The 16202-nt window shown below is 38.8% G+C and overlaps 1 protein-coding gene across 5 annotated transcripts in view; it reads left to right on the top strand.

Moving 5' to 3' along the window:
• The window catches only part of ASH1L (ASH1 like histone lysine methyltransferase), a 179764-nt gene that overhangs the window by 126457 nt on the left and 37105 nt on the right, over nt 1–16202 (top strand). For 4 of the 5 annotated variants that reach the window (XM_072829860.1, XM_072829862.1, XM_072829863.1 and 1 more), the window contains one exon: nt 7303–7407. The exons of the other annotated variant lie outside the window; for it this stretch is intronic. In XM_072829860.1, the coding sequence (XP_072685961.1) occupies nt 7303–7407 (105 nt within the window). The remainder of the gene's footprint in view (nt 1–7302; nt 7408–16202) is intronic. 5 annotated transcript variants of the gene reach the window in all.

Genomic DNA, 16202 nt, shown 5'->3' with positions numbered 1-16202 from the left:
CATCTATAGAACAAAGTTGAGTTTAAACATATAGACAGAAACTCTTAGAAGTAGAAGGGCATTTCCCCAGCCTTATAAAAGGCATTTATAGTTAACATTATACTTAATGGTGAAATATGCAGTGTTTCCTTCTAAAATTGGGAAAAAGCTAAAAATGTCCACCCTCACTACTTCTGTTTAACATTATTCTGAATGTTCTAGCCAGTGCAGTAAGGGAGGAAGATGAATAAAAGTCATAAAGATCAAGAAGAAAGAAGTAAAACCGTTCCTGCTTATAGATTACAGATTACAGGATCATAAAATCCAGAGAGATACCCCAAAATCTATTACAACTTTTTAGCACAGTTACTGGAAATAAAATCGGTATATAAGAATCAATTGTATTCTTATAAAACTGAACCTACTCTTACCACACAACACAACAGTGGCACTTATTGGCATTTACCCAAAGAAATTGGAAACTAATGTCTATGCAATAACCTGCACACAGATGTTTTACAGCCACTTTTTTCATAACTCCCGAAACTTGGAAGTGACCAAAATGTTTTTCAGTAGGTGAATGGATAAACTAGTACAGCCAGACATAGAATATTATTCAGCACTGAAAGGAAGTGAGCTGTCAAGCCCTAAAAAGACATTGAGGAACTGTAAAATCATTGTACTAAGTCAATGAAGCCAGCCTGAAAAGGCCTACATACACACTGTATGATTCCAACTATATAACATTCTGGAAAAGGCAAAACTGTGGAGACATTATTAATACCAGCGGTTGAGAGAACAAGAGGAATGAGTCAGCAGAGCACAGAAATTTTTAGGTCAGTGAAACTATTGGGTATGATAGAATAATAGTTAGATATATATTGTTAATACATTTCTCCAAAGCTATAGCATATACAACACCAAGAGCAAACCCTAATGTAAATCATGGACTCCAGTGATAATGATGTTTCAGTATAAGTACACCAGTTTTTTTGTTGGTTTTTGGGGGGGTTTTTGGTGTTTTTTAAGATTTTATTTATTCATTCATGAGAAACAGAGGCAAAGACACAGGCAGAGGGAGAAGGAGGCTCCATCCAGGGAGCCCAATGTGGGACTAGATCCTGGGACCCCAGGATCACGCCCTGGCCGAAGGCAGATGCTCAACTGCGGAGCTACCAGGCATCCCGGTACACCAATTGTTAATCAGTGTACCACTCTGGTCAGGAATGTTGGCAATGGAATAGGCTGTGCTTGTTTAGGGGCATTATGTGTATTAGAAATCTCGGTACTGTTTTGAACCTAAAACTGCTCTAAAAAAATAAAGTCTATATTTTTAAAAAGCATTTATAATAGGATAATAAAACTAATTAGAAATAAATATATCAAGAAAAAGAAATAAATATACCCAAAAATAGGCAAGAACTTTATAATGAAAATTAAAACATTTATCAGAGAAATTAAAGAAGACTTAAGTAAATGGAGAAATATGCCACATTTAGAGATGGTGAGCCTCAGTTGTTATATTCTGTGCAATGTAGATTATGTTACCAGAAGGCTTTTCTGTAAAAATTAATAAGCTGATTTTCTAAGAATTGATATGGAGATGCAAAGAACCTGGAATATTCAAAGTGATCTTTTAAAAAACTGTTTTGTTTTTTTTCCAAAACTTATATTATCTGACTCCCAGAGTTACTATAACACGGTTTAAATTGGCTTTAGAGGAGTGTCTGGGTGGCTCAGTCACTTAAGCATCTGCCTTCAGCTCAGGCCATGATACCAGAGTCCTGGGATTAAGCCCTGCATCAGGCTCCCTGCTCAGTGAGGAGCCTGGTTCTCCCTCTTCCTGCCACTCTCTCTGTCCAATAAATAAAATCTTTTTAAATAAATAATAAATAAATAGACTTTAGAGTGGTACCTGGCTGGCTTAGTAGGTAGAGCACACCACTATTGATCTCAGGGTCAGGACTTCAAGCCCTACTGTTGGGCATAAAACCTATTTAAAAAATAACAATACAGATGCCTGGATGGCTCAGTGGTTGGGCGCCTGCCTTCGGCTCAGGTCATGATCCCGGGATCAGGGATTGATTTCCGCATCGGGCTCCCTGCAAAGAGCCTGCTTCTCCCTCTACCTGTGTCTCTGCCCCTCTCTCTCTCTCTCTCTCTGTCTCTCATGAATAAATAAATCTTTAAAAAAACATAAAATAACAATAACAATAATAATAAATTTTTTAAATAAAAATAGGGGTGCCTCCGTTGGCTTGGGCATCTGACTCTTGTTTTCAGCTCAGGTCATGTTCTTAGGGCCATGAAATCAAGCCCCACGTAGGGCTCTGCGCTGAGTATGGAGTCTACTTTGGATTCTCTTGCTCTCTCCCTCTGCCCTTCCATCACTGTTCATGTGCTCTCTATTAAAAAAAATAAATAATATAATAAATTGCCATTAAAATAGATCTGTAGGAGATGTCCCCGTAGCTCAGTCCAGTTAGGCATCTTCTTTCCGCTCAGGTCATGATCCCAGGGGTCCTGGGATGGAGCCCCCCATTGGGGAGCCTGCTTCTGCCTCTCCCTCTACCCACCCCCCCATGCTCTCTCTTGCTATCTCTTTCTATCAAATAAATAAAATATTTATAAAAATAGATCAGTGGAACAAAATAGATAGCTCAGAAATAGATCCACACTTTTGTGGTCCTTTGATTTGGACATAGGCACTAAAGCAATCCGACAGGAGAAGTAACATCCTGCAACAAGTGGTGCAGAAACAAATATTCTAAGGAAAGAAACTAATCTTTAACAGCAACTTCATAGCATATACAAACTGAATTTGGCACAGATTGTAGACTGAAACGTAAGAGATAAAATTATAAAGCCCTTAGAAGAAAGCATAAGATAATATCTTCATGACCTGCATGTAGTTAAAGGTCTCTTAGATAGGACACAGAAAGCAATAACTATAAAAGAAAGCACTGATAGAGTATACCTTAACAAAATGTAAACGTATTCACCAAAGACACCATTATAAAAACAAAGCACAAACTGGGAGAAAATATTCATGAATGATATATATCCTGAATACATAAAGAACTCTTCTACAATGAATTTTTTTAAAAAGTCAACCCAATTTTATTTTTCTTCATTTTATTAAAAACACAATCCAGGGGGACGCCTGGGTGGCTCAGCGGTTGAGCGTCTGCTTTCATTTCAGGGCATGATCCCTACATCCCAGGATCGAGTCCCACATCGGACTCCTTGCATGGACCCTGCTTATCCTTCTGTCTGCGTCTCTGCCTCTCTCTGTGTGTCTCTCATGAATAAATAAAACCTTTAAAATAAAATAAAAACACAACCCAGGGACACCCGGATGGCTCAGCAGTTGAGCATCTACCTTCAGCTCAGGGCATGATCCTTGAGTCACAAGATCGAGTCCCACATCGGGCTCTTTGCATGGAGCCTGCTTCTCCTCTCTCTGCCTATATCTCTCCCTCTCTGTGTGTGTCTCTCATGAATAAACAAATAAATAAAATCTTTAAAAATATATATTTTAAAAAAATAAAATCACAACCCAATTTTATTTATTTATTTATTTATTTATTTATTTATTTATTTATTTAAATTTATGATAGGCACACAGTGAGAGAGAGAGAGAGGCAGAGACACAGGCAGAGGGAGAAGCAGGCTCCATGCACTGGGAGCCCGTGGGATTCAATCCCGGGTCTCTAGGATCTCCGGGTCTCCCTGGGCCTAAGGCAGGTGCTAAACCACTGCACCACCCAGGAATCCCACAACCCAATTTTAAAGTGAAGATTTGAACACAGTTTACCAAAGAAATATACATATGGCCAATAAACATATGAAAAATATGCAGCAAATCATAACTCATCAAATAAATGCAAATTAAAGCCACAGTGAGTTGGCATGACCAAAATGTTTATAAACAGTTGTGGGAGAATAAAATAGCACAACTTTTATAAAAAAAAGCTCTATCAGGGGCTCCTGGGTGCCTCAGTCATTTAAGCATCTGCCTTCAACTCAGGTCATAATCTTGGAGTCCTGGGATCTAGCCCCAAGTCAGGTTCCCTACTAATTGAGGAATCTGTTTCTCCCTCTCCCTGACACTCTCCCTGTCTGTTTTCTCTCTCTTTCTCTCTCTCAAATAAAAAAATCTTTAAAAAAGGATAAGTTCTGGCAGCTTTTGTAAAAGTAAACATAAACCTACCAGAGAGAAATCAATATATGTATGTGTAAGAATATTCATAGTACCTTTGTTCGTATAATGGCTGTAAACTAGAGATCGTCCAGGTGCCCATCAGTACAACGGATACACAAACTGGTGTGTTCAGTTAAAAGGGAAAAAAAAATTGTGTTTGACATGCTTGTACCTCATAGAAAATGAAGTAGACATACCTTTCCCTGTTCCAATAAGTATGAGTAAAAACATAAAAAGGTCTTCAGTGTTCTATCATATATATATATCATATATAAAAAAAAGAGACTTTAAAAAGTGGAGAGAAGAAAGACCAGCTAGGGACCTCAGGACTAGGAACTTCATGGTGATGAGTTCCCTGAGTTGTCTTCTTACCTCATGCATCCCAGACCAGAAACTGAGAAAGCTAGCAGCCTGGAAATTTCATTGGGCATAGACAAAACAAGCAAAGAAAAGCTTGCTTTCTATAGCCAAAAGCAAGGGAAAGAGTCAACCTAGCAAGACAGAAAACTTTTAGATAATATCCTCCATACTCTACTGAGACACTGCAGAAAAAACTGACTCTACCCATGCTCATACCAGTAGGTGCCAAATGGGGAGCCTCAGCTTCCATCTCCAGTGGGCAGTCATAAGGTGTCCCACCCTGGCCCCCACCCTATGTGATATCAGAGAAAAGCTGATAGGAGTCAGGACTTTACCATAATCCAGTAGTGACATGGCGAAAGCTGATAGGAGTCAGGACTTTACCATAATCCAGTAGTGACATGGCCACTCCCATCATGGTGTTGAAATGACCCCATGGGAAGCTGGAACTCCCACCAACCCCCTACAGTAACAACTCACCAACACTTGGATTTTGATGGAGACTGAGTGGGGAACTCTCAACTGGTATTGACTGGACATCTCATTCCCTTCCCTTGCTGGAGCAGTTTTGGAAAAGGCCAGCCAAAATAGGTTTATGTAAAATCTAGAACCTGGTAACATAATACAGAAAGGTCTAGGTTTTTTGTTTTGTTTTAAGATTGTATTTGTTTATTTAGGAGAGACACAGAGAGAGAGAGAGGCAGAGACACAGGCAGAGGGAGAAGCAGGCTCCATGCAGGGAGCCTTATGTGAGACTCCATCCCAGGACTCCAGGACCACGCCCTGGGCCAAAGGCAGGCACTAAACCACTGAGCCACCCAGGCATCCCTGAAATGTCTAGCTTTGAACTGAAAGTCATATGTCCTATTAAGAACCAGGGAGATCTTTTTTTTTTTTTTTTTTTTTAAGATTTTATTTATTTATTCAGGAGAGACACAGGCAGAGGGAGAAGCAGGCTCCATGCAGGGAGCTCGATGCAGAACTCAATCCCAGGACTCCAGGATCATGTACTGAGCTGAAAGCAGGCACTTAACCGCTGAGCCACCCAGGCATCCTAAAAACCAGGGAGATCTTAAACTGAATTTTAAAAGACAGTCAATATATGTCATCACCAAGATGTTAGAATTACCTGACAAAGATTTTAAAGCAGTTAGATTTTTTTAAAAACCACCCACACACCTTCAACAAGCAGTTGTGAATTTGCTCAAAACATGAAAACAGTAGAAAGCCTCAGCAAGGAAATAGAAATACCCAAGTAGGGCTTTTAGAATTGAAAGATGCAGTAGCTGCGGTAAAGGCTTAGGGATGTGCTCAGCAGCAGGATGAGGGAGGAAGGAAGGAGTCAGTCCCATCTGAGCAAAAGTAAAAGTCAACCTAACAGATGCTGTGGGATCATGACAAACAGAGAACTTTGGGGATGCCTGTGTGGCTCAGTGGTTGAGCACCTGCCTTTGGCCCAGGGCATGATCTGAGAGTCCCAGGATCGAGTCCCACATCGGGCCCCCTACAAGGAGCCTGCTTCTCCCTCTGCCTCTATATCTGCCTCTCTCTCTGTGTGTGTCTCTCATGAATAAATAAAATCTTTTTAAAAGGGGGGGGTGAACTTTGTATCCTTGGTGTGCTCAAAGAAGGAGAGAGATACAGATGACAAGCTCATTTGGTAAATAATGGCTGAAAACTTCACAGATTTGGCAGGAGACATGAAGCTACTGATGGAAGTTGATGCTCAAACCCAACAGGACCCTCTTGAAGTGACCTCTGTGTAGGCACACCCTAGTCCAACTTCAGCACAGTGAAGACGCAGCAGTTGTAAACTGGGAGAGAAATGAGTCCTTGCCCATAGCGATAAGACAGTTCAGACAATAGTTGGATTGCTTGTCTGAATCCAGGGAAATGGCACAACATTTCTCAAAGGCTGAAAGGAAAAGTGTCTAACCAGAATTCTAAACCCAGTGAAAGTATCCTTCAGGAATTAAGTGGGAGTCAAAGCCTTCCTATATGAAGGATAATACCTAAAAGAGTGTGTTGCTAGCAGACCTACCCTGTGGGTAAAAGAAGGTCTCTGAACAGAAAAGAAATAAAGAAGGGACCTTGGAACATCAGGAAGGCAGAAAGAACAGTAAGTACATTTATGGGCGTGTACAGCAGGCTCTCCTCCTTTTGAGTCTTTTAAGTAAGTAACTTTTTAATAAATAAAGCAAAAAGTTTTAACACTGATGTATTTTTAAACAATTATTGAGACATAATCCTGTATCCTACAATTCACCCATTTAAAGTATACAGTGGTTTTTGGTACATTGTGTTATTAATGTTTTTAATTTGTAGTAAAATATATGTAACTTAGAATTTGTATTTTTCATTTCCATTTCTCAGTGTAAGGTTCAACAGCACTAAGTACATTCACATTATTGTGCAACTATAACACCATACCTCTTCAGAACTTTTTTATCATCCCAACTAAAATTTTGTGCCCATTAAATCATAATTGCCCATTCCCCAGCCCCCGGTAGCCACTGTTCTTCTTTTTATCTCTATGGTACATCATATAGTGGAATCTTACAATATTTGTCCCTTTGGTTCTATCATATTTCACTCAGCATAATTTCCTTAAGGTTCTTCTTCTGTATTATAGCATATGTGAGAATTTCAACCCTTTTAATGCCGGATAATATGCCTTTGAATACACACACACACACTCCATATTTTGTTTATCCATTCATCCGCCGATGGACATTTCTGTTGTTTCCTCCTTTTTGCAGTTGTGAATAATGCTGCTATGAACATTGGTTTACAATTCTCTGTTGAGGACCCTGCTTTCAATTCTTTTGTCTATATACCCAGAAGTGGGATTGCTGGCTCATATGGTGAGTCTACAGTTAATTTTTGCGAACTGCTGAATATTTTCCACAGTGGCTGCACCACTTTTATATCCCCACCAGCAATTCTTGAGAGTTCAGTTTCTCCACATCCTCAATAATACTTGTCGTTTTCTGTTATTTTTCATCATAGCCATCCTAATGGATGCACAGTGGTATCTTGTGTGGTTTTGATTTGTATTTCCCTAATAGTGCTGTCGAGCATTTGCTCATGTACTTTTGGCTATTTGTGTGTCTTCTTTAGTGAAATGTGTATTCAAGTGCTGGTTTACTTTTGTATTGACTCACTTGTTCCTTGTTCTTGAGCTTTAGGAGTTCTGTATATATTCTGGGTATTAATTATCAGATATATGATAAATAGAATATCTTTATAACATGGCCAAGGAAGACCACAAAATGTATAAACACCAGAAGAAAAAAAGATTGATAAATTTCATTACATGCACTATCATATAAAAGATGTGAAATTGGGGTTAAATATGGTTGTCTACGATAGTTATGTTAAAATTACAGATTGTGGGCAGCCCCGGTGGCGTAGCGGTTTAGCGCCGCCTGCAGCCCAGGGCATGATCCTGGAGTCCCGGGATCGAGTTCCACGTCAGGCTCCCTGCATGGAGCCTGCTTCTCCCTCTGCCTGTGTCTCTGCCTCTCTCTCTCTCTCTGCATGTCTATGAATAAGTAAATAAAGACTTTAAAAATATATTTATTTAAAAAATAAAAATAAAAAAATCAAATTACAGATTGTTAAGTAAGGTTTAGAATGAGGCAAATGGGGAACACCTGGCTGGTGCAGTCAGTATAGCACACAATTCTTGATCTCAAGGTCATGAGTTTGAGCCCCATGTTGGATATAGCCTTACTTAAATAATTAAAACTTTAAAAAAAGAGACAAAAGGCTTAGTTTGGTTGAGAAGATTCACTTTCTGGTGGGAGAAATGACACATGAGAATGTGAAAGCAGGAGGGAGCTGGTTGTGTTTAAGAAATTGTGCTGACACAGCCATTATGGAAAACAGTAAGGAGAATCCTCGAAAAATTAAAAGTAATATGATCATATGATCCAGCAAATCCACTTCTGGGAATATATCCAAAGGAAATGAAAACATTAACTCAAAAAAATATGTGCACCCCCATGTTCATACCAGCATTATCTGTAATAGGCAAGACATGGAAGCAACCTAAGTATCCATCAGGGGATGAATGGATAAAGAAGAGGCAGTATTTACATGCAGTAGAATACTACCTAGCCTTGTTAAAAAAAAAAAAGAGGGGAAAGAAAGAAAAGAGAATGAGAGAGAGAGAGTGCTGCCATTTGCAACATCGATGGACCTTGAGGACACTATGTTCAGTGAAGTAAGCCAGAAAAAAACAAACACTTTATAATCTCATTTATATATGAAATCTAAAATACAAAAACAAACTCAGAGCACAGCATCAGAGGCATGTGGCTGGCTCAGCCCCACACTGGGTGTAGAGATTACTTTAAAATATAATAATAATAATAAAGCAAAAATCTATTTTAGAAAGAGAGGTTGGTGATGATCAGCTTTGTGGTTACCAGAAGTGAGCAGAGGAAAGGGGGTATCATGATAGGAAAAAGGTGGTCAAAAGTTGAAGCTCTTGTTACAAGATAAGTACATGTACTAAAGATATAACCTACAGCACAATGACTATACCTAACACTACTGTATGCTCTATGTGGAAGATGTTAAGAGGGTAAACCTAAGAGTTTCCATCACAATGAAAACACTTTTTTTTCTTTTTCTGTTTCCTCTTTTTATTGTATCTATAAGAGGTGGTGGATGCTAACTAAATTTACAGCAGTAATCATTTCACAATACATGCAAGCTAATCCATTATGCTGTATGCCATAAACAAACATAGTGATGTATGCAATTATATCTCAGTAAAACTGGGGGGAAATTAATTAGTATGCCAAGCAGAAAGAAAGAATAAAAGGAAGAAAAGAAGGAAAAATTGCGCTTAGGAAGAGTAGAGGTCAAGAAACAGTGGCAGGGGGTGGGGGCGGCAGTAGGGATTAAGGGAGCATTTGTCCTGAAACAAAACAGCAGGGAAGATGATGATGCTGCTTCCTAGGGTTGAAAGAAACAGTGAGGTAGGTGCCTTGCTAGCTCAGTGTGAGGAACACGTGACTCTTAATCTCAGGGTTGTGAGTTGGAGCCCCATGTTGGGTGTAGATCTTAATAAAAATAAAATCTTTAATAAATACATAAATAAAAGAGAACAATTGGGGCTGTATGTCAAAGCTTATGCCATGGAATACATGTTTGGATTCATTCATTCAGAAACTACTTGTTCAATACCTACTTTATGACCAGGCAGTTTTCTAGATGCATAGGATACATCAGTAAGCAAAATAGGTGAAGATCCTTGCTTCCATGGGGCTGACAATTTTCCACTGGGGGAAAAGCCCACTTTCTGTATATTTTTGGGTCTCACCTATTTTTCCTCAGGCTGACAAAACCAAAACCTCAACTTTTACTTGTGTTTTGTTTAGTAAAACTTAAACAGTTTTATATAAGTATCTTTGATCATTATTTACAACCTCCTTAATGGCACACATTTCATGGATACACTGCTCCTTTCAGTGAAATGCTACCACAGTTTTTTGGGGGGGAGGGGGACAGAATAGCAGGACAGTTTACACAGAATAACAAAGACAAATTAAATAATTATTATGTTTGTAGAGTGGTATTCTAATCTGTAACCTGGTACTCAGATCATATATAAACAAGCTGAGCTTTATCTGAAGTCAGTCACTATATTCTTGTTTAAACAAAAAAAAAAAAAAAGCCCAAGTTATTGTCAGATTTTAAGATCTCTTCTGGAAAAAGAGATCGTTATTTTTCTCCTTTCTATTGAGTGCCTCCATCTCCTTTGAGTTCCTCATTTGCCTAGCTACCTAATTAACAGAGGAGCATGTTTGTGGAGATGTTCTACCTCCAAGTCCTCTATTCATTTCCTCTTCATGTTAGAATTGATTTTCATGATTTACCGTTTTTAGATTTCAAGGTCAGCACAGGCTTTAGAGCTTCTGTAATGTCTGTCCTCTTTAAAATTACTTTGTTGCACAAATACTGTTTTCTTTCGAAGGGAAGAGTAAAGGATTTTTTTTTTCTCCTTCCCTAGAGATAAGTGGCAGTACTTGAGATCTCAGGACTTTAATACATAATAAGAAAAGTCCACAAAAGATGTGATTCCATCTGATTTTCACATGGTTGTAAAATAATATTCCCCCATTTTAAAAGAGGAATTAGCTAAAGAATTTTTTTTTTTTTAATGAGATGCTCCTGAATAGATTCCCCTGAGGTATTCTCCCCAGCAGAATTTGATTAAGAAAATCTCTTGAGGCAGGTCTCACTTCCTAGAAATGAATCCAAACTGTCTCTGGTTTTAGAACTATTAAAGGAAAGGAAAGAATGAGCCATCATTTCTTCCCCTGGCTCTTAGGATGTGAATTAGAGTACAGGGACACAAATAATGCTAGGAAAGGCACCCGAATCACTGTTAAACACCAACATTTCAACCACAGGAACTTAAAAGTCACTTGGTTCATTCCACGATGCATCCCATCAAGCACGTGGAAAGTTGTTCCAAGGAGCTGTGCAAAAAGAAAGACATCTTCTGGGCAGAAGTGCAAAGGATAAGGAAAGGGCAGTTTACCTCATCTTCATTTGGGAGATTTGGAAAGGAGTCATTGGTGCTAACCAATTAAGACTGTTTCTAGAGAAAGTTTAAACTGCTATTAGGTAATAAGGACTGATTTGGTGATTTGGCTTAGCATGGGTGACTCCATTTGGAGTCTTCTCCCTTTTTTAATATGTCTATGGAGACTCATTGTTAGCAAAACTCAAGATGGTGGGGCAGCCCTGGTGGCCCAGCAGTTTGGCAGTGCCTTCAGCCTGGGGTGTGATCCTGGAGACTTGGGATCGAGTCCCGCATCAGGCTCCCTGCATGGAGCCTGCTTCTCCCTCTCTGTGTCTCTGCCTCTCTCTCTCTCTCTCTCTCTCTCTCTCTCTCTCTGTGTCTCTCATGAATAAATAAATTATTTAATTTTAAAAAAACTCAAGATGGGGATCCCTGGGTGGCGCAGCGGTTTGGCGCCTGCCTTTGGCCCAGGGCGCGATCCTGGAGACCAGGGATCGAATCCCACATCGGGCTCCCGGTGCATGGAGCCTGCTTCTCCCTCTGCCTGTGTCTCTGCCTCTCTCTCTCACTGTGTGCCTATCATAAATAAATAAATTTTAAAAAAAAATAAAATAAAAATTCCTTTAAAAAAAAAAAAACTCAAGATGGTGGACTATGGGAAAAACTATGTCTTTGAGGTTAGTTGAAGTAGATATGGATAATTTCTTAGAAAATATTCTTTTTTTTTTCTTTAAAGATATATGTATATATTTTAGAGAGAGAGAGCAGGGGAAGGGGCAGAGGGAGAGAATATCTAAGCAGACCCCAACGTGGGGCTCAGTCTCATGACCCATGAGATCATGACCTGAGCAGAAACCAAGAGTTGGACACAAAACCGACTGAACCACCCAGGTGCCCCAAGAAAGTTGTGGGGTTTTTTTAAGATTTCATTTATTTATTTGAGAGAGAGCACCCACACGTGCAAGTGGGGGAAGGGGCAGAGGCAGAGGGAGAAGCAGATTCTCCACTGAGCAGGGAGCTAATGTGGGGCTCAGTCCTAGAACCCCTGAGATGACTTGAACTGAAAGCAGACGCTTCACTAACTGAGCCACCCAAGCACACCATCAAGGAAGCATTCTTTTAAAAAATTCATAACTGGAAAAAATTCATAACTGGCTTCTCCTTCACTCTATTATACCTTATACAAAAACAGAACAGATATTGCTGGCAAAGAATGGTTAACCCTTTACATTAAGGGATTTGTCCTATCTTGTGAGGACCAATTTTGACTTTTAAAAAAATTATATTTGTGTTGTTATTAAGAAACAGTGAGTCCATACTTGGAAAGCAATTATTGTAAATAGAAGAGTGTGAATTAAAAGATAAAGCTCCTCTTCCCAGAGATAATAATAATTTAGCATATACCCTTTCAAACTTCTTCCTTTATATATATATCTGTCTTTCTTCCAACACTTTACTATAAAATTTTTCAGTAAACAAAAAATTGTGGGGCACCTGGGTGGCTCATCCAGTTCAGAGCAGATTCTTGATCTAAGCTCAGGTCTTTTTTTTTTTTTTTTTTTTTTTTTTTTTTTAAGATTTAATTTATTTACTCATGAGACACACAGAAGCAGAGAGAGAAGGAGATTCCCGGCAGGGAGACCAGGCCGATGCAGGACTCGATATCCGGACCAGGATCACGCCCTGAGCTGAAGGCAGACGCTCAACCTCTGAGCCACCCAGGCATCCCTAAGCTTAGGTCTTGATCTTGTTGTGAGTTCAAGCTCTGGGTTGAGAGCTTTAAATTTTTTTTTTAATTTTAAAATAAGCAAAAAATTGAAAAAACTCTACAATGAACATGCAACATCACATTACCTACATTTTGTCATTAACATTTGACCTTGGTTTATCATGTATTTATCTATCCATGTGTTAATTCATCTTATTTTTGAGTACACTCCAAAGTAAATTGCAGATAGGAATATACCTCCCCCTAAATATTGCAATGTACATATCAGAACCAAGATCTCAATATTTCTTTACAGATTTTTCTTTTGAGGTACATTTACCATCAATAAATATGCATAAATCTTTTTTATTTGTTTTTAGATTTATCTATTTATTTTTAGAGAGAGCAGGGGCAGGGGCTGAGGGGGAAGGAGAAAGAATCTCCAGCAGACTTCCCACCAAGTGTGGAGCTGATTGCAGGGCTCAATTCCATGTCCCTGAGATCACGACCTAAGCTAAAACCAAGAATTGACTGTCCAACTGACTGAGCCACCCAGGTGCCCCAATATTATTATTATTTTTTTAAGATTTATTTATCCATTTGAAAGAGAGATTGAGCACGAGCAAGAGTAGGGCTGGTGGGAGGAGGAGAGAATCTCAAGAAGGCTCCCTCTGGAGCATGGAGCCAATGAGAAACTTGACCTCACAATCCTGTGATCATGATTTGAGCCAAAATCAAGAGTCCTTTGCTCAACCAACTGAGCCACTCAGAGTCTTTTTTCATATACTTGCATAACCCAGCCCCTCCTCAAGAACAGCATCCCCAACCAGAAAGTGCCCCCATGCCCTTTCCAAGGCCATCCCCACGACCTTTAATGTTTTAAAGTATTTTTGTTTAAATAAGCCCATGTTGTATTTTCTTTTTGCAACTTGAAGAGTGTTTCCATTTGAGTAAATATATACCTTATTTTATTTCATTAACTCCATATCTTATTATTTGAATATACCAAAGTTTGCTTACCTTTGATAAACTTTTCTGTTCCTACTTTTTCATTGCAGACTTTGTAGTTACACATTCAGCTTTGCTTCTCTATCAAGTAGACTCTAGTCTTCTACCAGCTGTTACCCCCAAATCTTGTTATATTACCTAACTCCACAACTTCTTTCTTCCACAATATACCTATAATCCATGCTACCGTATCCTCACATTTGTCAAATAAAAATTCATTACACATTAACAAAGCTATTAACATAAATAGCTTTTTTTTTTTTTTTTTTTTTTTTTTTTAAGAAATAACTTTTCCAAGGAAAAATTTCATGAGAAGGGCGCCTGACTGGCTTAGTTGGCTGAGCCCTCGACTCAGGTCGTGGTCCCAGAGTCTTGGGATTGAGCCCCACATTGGGCTTTCTGCACCATGGGGAGCCATCTTCCCTCTCTCCCTCTGCCTGCCACTCCCCCTACTTGTATTCTCCTTCTCTTTCCCTCTCTCTCTTTTTTTTTTTTTGTAAAGATTTTGTTTTATTTACTCATGAGAGATATAGAGCGAGAGAGAGAGAGAGAGGCAGAGGCAGAGACACAGACAGAGGGAGAAGCAGGCTCCATGCAGGGAGCCTGATGTGGGACTTGATCCCGGGACTCCAGGATCACACTGTGGGCTGCAGGCGGCGCTAAACCGCTGCGCCACCGGGGCTGCCCATCTCTCTCTCTCTCTTTCTCTCTCTCTCTCTCTCTCTCTCAAATAAATCTTTTTTTAAAAAAAACATTTCATGAGAAAAGTGGATTTATTTTACATTTTTTACAAATCCCTTGGGTGTCTGGCTTAATAGAAGACAACTGGATTTTCTAATCTACTTTTTCATTCAATTCATTTTGATGTTACTTTGGTTTAAATACATGAAGAAATCTGTCCTTATACAGGTAATAAGTTATAAAAGATAAGAATGTTTTAATAATTTCAGATAATTCTTCTTTGACACACGACCAAAAATATAAATGTAATAGTTCCTTGAAGGTGAGTTGTATCGTAGATTATGAAATCAGTTAACTTTTCGGGGAACCCTGGGTGGCTCAGCGGTTTAGCGTCTGCCTTTGGCCCAGGGCGCAATCCTGGGGTCCCGGGATCGAGTCCCGCGTCGGGCTCCCAGCATGGAGCCTGCTTCTGTCTCTGCCTCTCTCTCTCTCTCTCTCTCTCTCTATCATAAATAAAAATAAATAAATCTTTTAAAAAAATAAATCAATTAACTTTTTATATTCTGTTACTTTAAAATCCATTGATCTCTGTTGGAATTTTAATGTGTTGAATTTTTTTTTAATCCATGTGTGATTTTATCACTTCATGCATTGGTCATTAAGAAATTCTGATTCACTGAATTGTATTGCTCTTCCATTTGCTATGTGCATTCACAACTGTTCACATTTAATAAATGTAATCTTTCCACTTATTTCATGAGGAAAATTTAAGTATTGGAAAACTAAAGATTCTCATGGTAGTGGACACAAGTTTTCCAGAATTCCAGTGTTCACTTCAAATTTTATGAGAGGAAACAGATACTTTCAATTTTTTCTTAAAGTAACAAGCTCACTTCACTTGTTTCCCCTTCCTAAGTCTGAATAACCATAGCTTGTCAGTTACTCTTTCAAGGATGAATGGTATTCTGTGGCAGAAACTAGTCCAGCTCACTGTTATATCTGCATTTGTGTATTTCCTAGATGCAGCCACTAAGGATGCAGCACAAGTGTTTTATGCATACTTACATTTGTGCCATGCAGAATATTAAGATTTTTGGCTTGTGTGTCAAAATTTAATACAATTTTTATAACTTAAAAATTAAGAATGCTTTAATTTTTAATGCTTTTATGTGCTGCCATGGTTCATTTCCATTAGTTTCATTCATCTAGTACAGTTTTCTGCCACCTGCCTTGATTCATATTAAGATGCCAGCAGTTTTACCCACCATTGCCTTTTACATGGTTAGTATAAACGTCAGCATAGTGAAAATGGCATATAAATAGCATCTTAGGTAGTATTAGTATAGTAGCAGATATATAGTACTTAGTAGTATTAAGACAGTCTTTACCCTTTGGATCTCCTAGGATTAGCAGAACATTTAACAACTGCTGGTCTAGAGACAATGATAGGATGAATACCCAGATAACAAGAAGTTTAGCTTCCTGTGAGAAATGAGTCACCTAAAGATCAGAAAGGTCAGAGAGTAAGGAAATCTAAGCAGTCTTTTTAGGGTAGAAAGGGGCTTTTGACTTTTACTAATAGGACTGTTTCAAAAGAGGGGGGGGAAATATTAAGAGATCATAAATTTGAATGTAAATACTCTTGAGTTATTTAAATTCAAGAACTCTTATTCTAGAAAACTGTTAGACTTTCCATTTTTACAGACAGCTTTAGATTA

The sequence above is a fragment of the Canis lupus genome, chromosome 6, assembly GCF_048164855.1.
Source record: "Canis lupus baileyi chromosome 6, mCanLup2.hap1, whole genome shotgun sequence".
Classification (NCBI taxonomy): domain Eukaryota; kingdom Metazoa; phylum Chordata; class Mammalia; order Carnivora; family Canidae; genus Canis; species Canis lupus.
This window is presented reverse-complemented; position numbering and strand designations above follow the sequence as displayed.